This window comes from Crocodylus porosus, unplaced genomic scaffold (assembly GCF_001723895.1).
Source record: "Crocodylus porosus isolate Cpor-Errol unplaced genomic scaffold, CroPor_comp1, whole genome shotgun sequence".
Taxonomy (NCBI): Eukaryota; Metazoa; Chordata; order Crocodylia; family Crocodylidae; genus Crocodylus; species Crocodylus porosus.
In genome coordinates, this window is record NW_017728886.1 from 88,897,931 (window position 1) to 88,905,429 (window position 7,499).

Consider the following 7,499-nt stretch of genomic DNA (forward strand, 5'->3'; position numbering starts at 1 on the left):
GGCAGCACCAGGAATACCAGAGCCAGCCCTGAAACTGTCTCCTTGGTGACAAAATGTTTGATCTTGGCAAAAAGACTGAAAATTTTTTTATTAATACATTTTGTGTTCCAGGTCAAATTGGCCAAATCAGTTCTAAATCATATAAATTGAGCACAATGCAATCGTTCCAAAAACCATATGGATTGAGCAGGAAGAACTTAATTATCTAAACACCACGTATGGCACTACAACCAATGTGCATCCTCTGTCCCAGGCTCTCACCCCGGTGACTTCAGATACTCCCTAATCCATTGGCAAGCATCTTATGTGCAGGTTAAAGCCTGGAGGTCTTGGGATTCAGATGCCTCCACTTGACCTTAGACCACAAGAGGCTGAGATTTTTTAAATTGGGGGGGGGGCAAATTTTTCATATTCCAGATCAAATCAATTCTGAATCCTCTCAATTAAGCAACACACAATGGTTCAAACACTATATGTGGTGCTACAACTGGTAAGTATCTTCCACCCCAGAATTTTCAGACTAGGGCTTCAGATACCCCCAAATCCATTGGCAGGCATCCTACATCCAGGCCCAAACGCAGAGGCTTAGGGCTTGGATTTGTCCAAGCCTCACCTGCCCTCAACCAAAGGCCACAGGAGGAAGCTAGGGAGGAGTCCCCCATTTCCATAAAGTAGGCATGTAACCAAGATCCTCCCACTGGAAGCTGGCCAGTGGGAAGCTAATTACAAAACTCTCGTAGGGTGTGCTGTCCCCAGTGCATCAGATGGGGGTACACCTCCACTACACAATGCCATATAAATCTACCTACTTGATCTTAGCCCACAAGACGCCCAGATGCTGATGGGAACCCTAAAACAAGAATAGATTACTGCAGCCCATCTGAATAAGATTCATGTAATACCTACTGCACTCAGTCCCCCCTCAGTACTGACTCTTTTCCAAGTCACAGTGAGCCACTACAATGAACATATTTTCAACTTCCTCACTCCCACAGCTGAACTGTTCTTTTCTTTCCCATTTCCAATGATTCCTGTTTCTTCATCAGCCTTAAATGTCTGGCAAACATCAGCAAATGCCCCCACCAAATAGTTCACCCAGAATCCCTCTGTTGCCCTCTCTCTCAGCCTGTTGCGTATGATTAGTGTGGCCCCACCATCCGTGAGGTGGACCTAGACAAGGTTGTCCTGCACCTCATCTCCTTATAAATTTTTGAAGGAGCCCAGGATTTGTGACAGAACACCTTGTTCCAGTGTGGGGGGGTGGCAAGGGGGCTAATTAGGACATGGATCCTTTGTGGGGAAGTATATGGAGTACACATACGGAGTGAGCAGTTGATTGAAACACTGTTGACTCTGCTGGGGCCCAGTCCAATGAACTATATGATAAATCATGAGCCTTTTGGATTTGGACTGATATCATGCATAGTTGAACATCATATGCAGGGACAAGGGGTCAGTGGAAAGAAGACTTCAACACACCCAGGTATATGGAGCAACAGCACGGGCCAAGCTCAACGTGAGCAAAAGCACCTGTCTAGTCATGGGTAAGATCAGAGATGTGTCGCACCTGGGGGTTTTCATCCCCCTCAAGGGGGTAAAAATCCTCAGGATGGAGTTTGACCCAGAGCTGATGGGGCAGAGGGCTTGCAAAAAGATGGAAGCCAAGGTCAGACAGAAACTGGGGATATGGCAATTGTGCTGCCTGTCAATGGGAGGTGCATGGCACTGATGAAGGTAGTGCTACTGCCAATATTTCTACATACCCTAGTCTTTGCCCGCTCAGAAGAAGTCATTCACAGAATCCAAAAAGCCATGTGTGGGTTTTTTTGGAACTCCACATGGGAGAAAGTGGTAAGGACCAAGCTGTATGAAGTACTGTACTAGAGGCAGAGGAATGCCAGATGTCCTTTTCTTCCTTTGAACCAAATACATGAGCCAGGTTTGCAGACTGGCAACATGGATGTAATCCAAAACAGCCAGCTCTGTCAAGTATTTTTCAGGGCAGTTGCTGTGACAGTAACAGGTGTACAATACAACCAATGGGAGCCCACGGACCATGGTGTCCCCATGGTTCTATGAGTTCCTGAAAAGCTTCTAGAAGGAATACAAACCGCACAATGCTACCCTGGTGACCCTGTTGAATCACTGCAAGATAACAGAGGTGGTAAGGGCAAGAGATACCATATCACCTGCAGATTTTCTACCTGGTTACAGCTACCAGGCCATGTGGGAGCAAATCTTCCACAAGGACCTGCAGAAAGAGCATAGAGACCTAAATTGACAGGCATCCCATAGGGCACTCCCCATATGGACATGGTAAAAGAGTGTAGGGCAGAGAGGTCCATCGCACTGCCTGAGACAGACCTGCCACTGGCTGGCAGAAACAATCAACCACCTCTTCTGGGACTTCCTATATGCCAAACAGGTGTGGAAGGAAGTCTGTGCACTCCTGATGGTGACAGATTTCAGAAAGCTGACTAGAGAAGTGATCCTCTACGGGCACTTGACCAAACGATAAGGGGCCCCAACAGCTCGCTCTAACCAGTTCATCTCCTGCTTCAGGTATTCCCTGTGGAAGGCCAGGAACCTGCTCATAAACAGACATTTGGAATTCAGTCAAGGAGTGTATTAAAATGGGGCTGAGTGAAATGTACTGGTACAACAGAAAGGCAAAGTAGGACAACAGAAAATAAATGGCAGACCTCTTACGGTACAGAGGGGACTGGCATAGACTTTTCAGAGGCAATTCCTCTGGAGAGAACAATGAGTGAAAGCACTGGAATGGTGAGGGGCACATGGATGCGCAGGTGTGAACTGTGCAATGGGACTAAAATAGTTTAATTGTCAAAGTATCATTTGGTCGGCCAAGTGAACCACAGTCATCACTTGACATTACACACACACACACACACACACACATATATATATATTGTACTATAATTTTTTTTTTTGCAAAAAAAAAGTTTGTACTATGCATAAGTAGATAGAAAAGTTCTCCTTAAAAGTGTGTTTGTGGAATACCTGTGCTAAAATCTGCAGCAGTTTCAACAAAAGGTAAAAACAAATCAATTTTGGATGAATTAAGCCTATATGCAAATTACTACAGGCATGTTTTTCAAAGTCAGTGTTTTCAAATTTGCCCCTCACTTCCATGTCCTCAGTGAGAGCACAGTCTGTCAGTAAGGGAGGGAGGGGGAGACCAAGAAGGGGCTGCAGGGGGAAGAAGTTGGGAGGGCAGAGGGCATGGGGACCACCTAACCCTCAGATACAGTTGCCCTGCTCTAGAAGTGAGAAGGGAACAAATTCAAGACAAGCCTCCAATAATTAGATTCTATATCTGGACATTTTTAACAAATTTATATATTTTCTATATAAAGAACCTAATTATGGTGGGTCATCTTATATATGAGTAAATATGGTGAACTTCTCATTCTTGTGAACTACACTTTCAGCTATTCATAAATGTATGATATGACATCTGAAGTTCAGATTACAATGAAAATGGCTAAATGGCACAAACTTTCATGTATTACTCTGCTTGAAACAATATTCATAAAAGTGGTAACATGTAAGATTTTCCAAATGTGGAATAGAGAGCAAAGACCTAATTTTGTTCTCAGATTTTGGCCATTCTCATTTATATTAATCTAAATCTGATGTAAGAGTAGTTGCTGCATTGGGATGTAAGCCCAAACAACACATCTAGTGGGCATAAGTGGTAAAGTAGTCAGTTGCACTGATTTGGCATTCAGCACATGTAAGTTACCATTAGCAGAGAGGAGGGAGGGAAAGAGAACTGCAGGAAAAGCAATCAACAAGGACATCTGATTAGGGTGCTATATCTTAGTCTCCTTTTATTTTCTTGCAATTCCTCCCACATTGAATGCCAGATAAGTACAAGCTGCATCAGTAAAAAGTTACACCCTGTTGTCATCAGTAATAAATCTGCCCACAGACATCCATAGGATTTTATCTTATATACACTAGATCTAAATTTGGTCCCTACTATTCATTACACTCTAAAGACTGAAACAGAATAAAAACCACCCTTCAAGACAAAGCCGAAATATAAAAGATCATGTTCCACTCCACTGAAGACTGTGAAGTTATTCCAGACTTCCATCAATGTGCAAAAGATTCGTCTCTAGTTAAAGAAGAATTTGTATGCCTTCACATATTCTTTCTATTATTACTGGCCCTACCATTATAATAAAACACTATGGCAAAGTATAGACAGTCAAAAAGCCCAAGGTTGAATCTTAAACCAATTTCAGTCATTTTCAAAGTGGTTTACGTGCATTGAACTTCTGTTGTGTTCCAGATTTGAACCACTTTTCTATCACTTATACCAGTTTATGTGTAATTTCTGTCCCTAGCCTAATGGATTACCGTATCTAGTGATACAGAAAATTTGACTGAAGAAACAAAATGCATATAAACATGAAAATGTGCATATAAGATGCCTTGTACCCTGAAGTTTCCTTTCTTTCCATATTCTTACCTCTCCAATCATTTTCACATCTTCCCGGCCATACCACTCTGGCTCGTATACTTCATGAAGAGACTCAGTAAGTTTCTTAGAGGCCTCTTGCATGCCTACAATTGCATAGAAAATAAGAAACAGTGAGACACATCTTTATTTCATTCCACTTTCTTCCAATATGATTACCTCTTGTCTATTAAAAATATGGATAAAAAACCTTATTTCAGGACAATTACTAATCATCTGAGACTAACAAAATATTTCCTGTCTGGTTAGATTATTCCTTAATGACTGTGCTGGGATGGATTATGTCTGTATATCAAACGTTGATACAAAGTTTGTACCATTACATTCTAGACAGTGACAATCCACATGAAAGGCATGCAGTACCTTGCTAAAGGACTGCTACAGAGAAGTCATCAAAACAATAATTTTGAGTTAAGAATTTTGAATCCCTTTGTGGAAGAAGTTTACTATGTGGATGCTAAAAACATAATCATGGAAGAAGAACAAGGCTTAAGAATCCCAGGAGTGCCCTAAGGCATGAATGATGCACGCCTCTGGAGGCTGGGGGGGCATGGCGGTGGTGGGAGCACGGTGGCAGTAAGCAGGAGCTCCTGCAGACACCGCTGTCAGCAGTGTGTGTGTGTGGGGGGGGGGTTAGCAAGCACCAACCAGGGGTCAGCAACCACCTGCCGACACTGCCAGCAGCATCAGTGGTGGTCAGCAGTGATCGCAGACTGCCTGTAGATGCTGTGCCATTTTGTAGGGGGTGTACCGCCACGCTTAGGGTGTGCACGTGCACCCTCTACAAGCTGCTTCTGCACTGAGGAGAGATGCTATTTAAGAGGGGGCTAAGGACTTCCACATGCCACAATCACCGTTGTTTTCAAAGATCTAGGACTTTCAAACATATTTAAGAGAGAAGTGATTATGTTTAAGCAATTACTATTCCAAGTCCATGTTCCTCGCTTTTTTGATACATTGTTTCCAAATGTGCTGGACTAGAAATCTATAGTTTCTACAAGATGATGGCTAAGGGGCATGGGAAATCTGTGGCACTGGTTTCAAGGTATAAAAAACCCTAGGAAAAGACTTAAGCAGGATTCTGAGCTTGGAACTAGGGCTAGATTCTGCCCAGACCCAGAAGGTCCTATTATGACAGACTAATGTTTGCAGTATACTGAGTCAAATAAACACTGAGAAGGTTAAAACCTTTCTCTAAAGCAGTATTCGCTTCTGGTAAGAGAGGAACATTTTTAGTATCGTTCTATAATATATTATAAAGTCTGAGGTAAGCACCCATGTAAGCAAGGAGTAACTTATTCCAATAAATTCAGCAAAATTGACACCATTTAATCCTATGGTGAACCCTTGATCTCAGTGAAGTCAATGGCTGGATCCAGACATGCAGGCATGTGTGGTTTGTGGCACTGCAAACCTCTTTGCAGCACCATAAACTACAGAAGTTACACATTAAGCAGTGAGCGGTGCTGCTCATTTGTAGTGCCAATTTGCTACTGGGATCTCCCAAAAGCAAAAAAAAAAAAAAAAACCTGGAAAAGAAATGGCACAACTCATGCCAAATTAACAAGTGCCAGGACAAATGCAGAGTATGGGGAGCAGGCAGCCTTGAGCTGCTGCTCCCCTGCCTCTGCATACTTTAGTGTGGGGCCTTCACTGCAGAGCCCCCATGCTGAGGCACACTGCACCCTAGCCACCTGCTCTGTGGCTGGCTGAGGGGTAGTGTGCCTCTGAGTGCAGGCTGCATGTTCCTCAGCACAGGGGCTCTGAAGCGAAACCTGCAAAAACAGAGAGCAGCCAGCCCAAGGCTGCCTGATCCACCATCTTGAGGCACACTGTGCCTCAGCCAGGCACGGAGCAGCTGGCTGGGTACAGGGTGCTTCAGGATGGGGACTCCACTGCATGTGGAGATGGAGGAGCAGGCAGCCCTGGAGCGACTAATTATCTCTGCAGTAAAGCATTACTAGCTACATGAGTGCATTATGCTAGCTACATTAATCTATTGCTCCTGGTTTTAAGGAGCAATAGATTAATTAATAGGGGTGCATGAAGCTTTGGTCGCCACGTTGATTCAGATAAGTTTTGGCCTGATTCAGAGGCCAAATCACTGAATCCGAATCGAATTGGGAGACAAAAAAATTCTCCAAATAGATTCGGAAAAAATTTGGAAAAAGATTCAGAGATTCGGCAATTCGGAAGGCAGTCTTGCAGGGGAACAGAAACCGAGAAGAGGAAAGGGACCTGGGGGGAAAGACTGACATCTGTAGTGACTTTACTCTGTTCCTAAGTGCTCCAATCAAAGTGTTCTGGGGGAGGGATGTAGAAACAGCATATAAGCTTCTGTCTGCAGGCTTTCTGTGCCTTTTGTGAGCTGTTTCTGCCTAAGCAAAAGAGGGGCGGGTAGCTAGCCCAAAAACAGGTGGGTGGACAGATCTAACCAGCACTGGGAAGGCCCCCTATTACAGGCTACCATCCCTGCTGTTTTCATCCCACTGTACCTTTAACACACACACAAAGTCACACATGTCACAAGTTTTGCTTTCAGAAGCTTGAGGTGCAGTTTCCCAGAAACCCCTGCACCTATCTCCTTGAAACATGGCTTCATGGCCTCAGAAGGGGCAACCATCCCTGCTGTTTTCATCCAAATCTGCCAAAAAATGACAAAGTTCTAGGTATTTCAGTGATTCCCCATTATAGTCTGTGGCCAAATCACCAAATCTCTCTGAATCAGCGCCGAATCATCTGAAGCCAATATGGCTGAATCAATTCGGGGCAGTGATTGGAATATCCAAATTGAATCATTGTCCTCTGAATATAAGCCAGTTAGTCCTACCTCGATCCTCAGCAAGCTTTTTGAGAGAATTATTCTGGCACATGTCCACGAGGGGCCAGCAGGGGAGATTATGCTTAGGGGCAACCAACACGGGTTCATTAGGGGCAGGTCCTGTCAGACCAACCTGGTGGCCTTCTACGACCAGGTCACCAAATCCTT

At 44.0% G+C, this 7,499-nt stretch overlaps 1 protein-coding gene across 1 annotated transcript in view; it reads right to left on the minus strand.

The window, feature by feature from the left end:
* AMPH (amphiphysin) overlaps nt 1–7,499 on the minus strand; it is a 198,525-nt gene that overhangs the window by 73,167 nt on the left and 117,859 nt on the right. Inside the window, exon 4 of the mRNA XM_019538946.1 lies at nt 4,502–4,596. Coding sequence (XP_019394491.1) covers nt 4,502–4,596 — 95 coding nt within the window. The remainder of the gene's footprint in view (nt 1–4,501; nt 4,597–7,499) is intronic.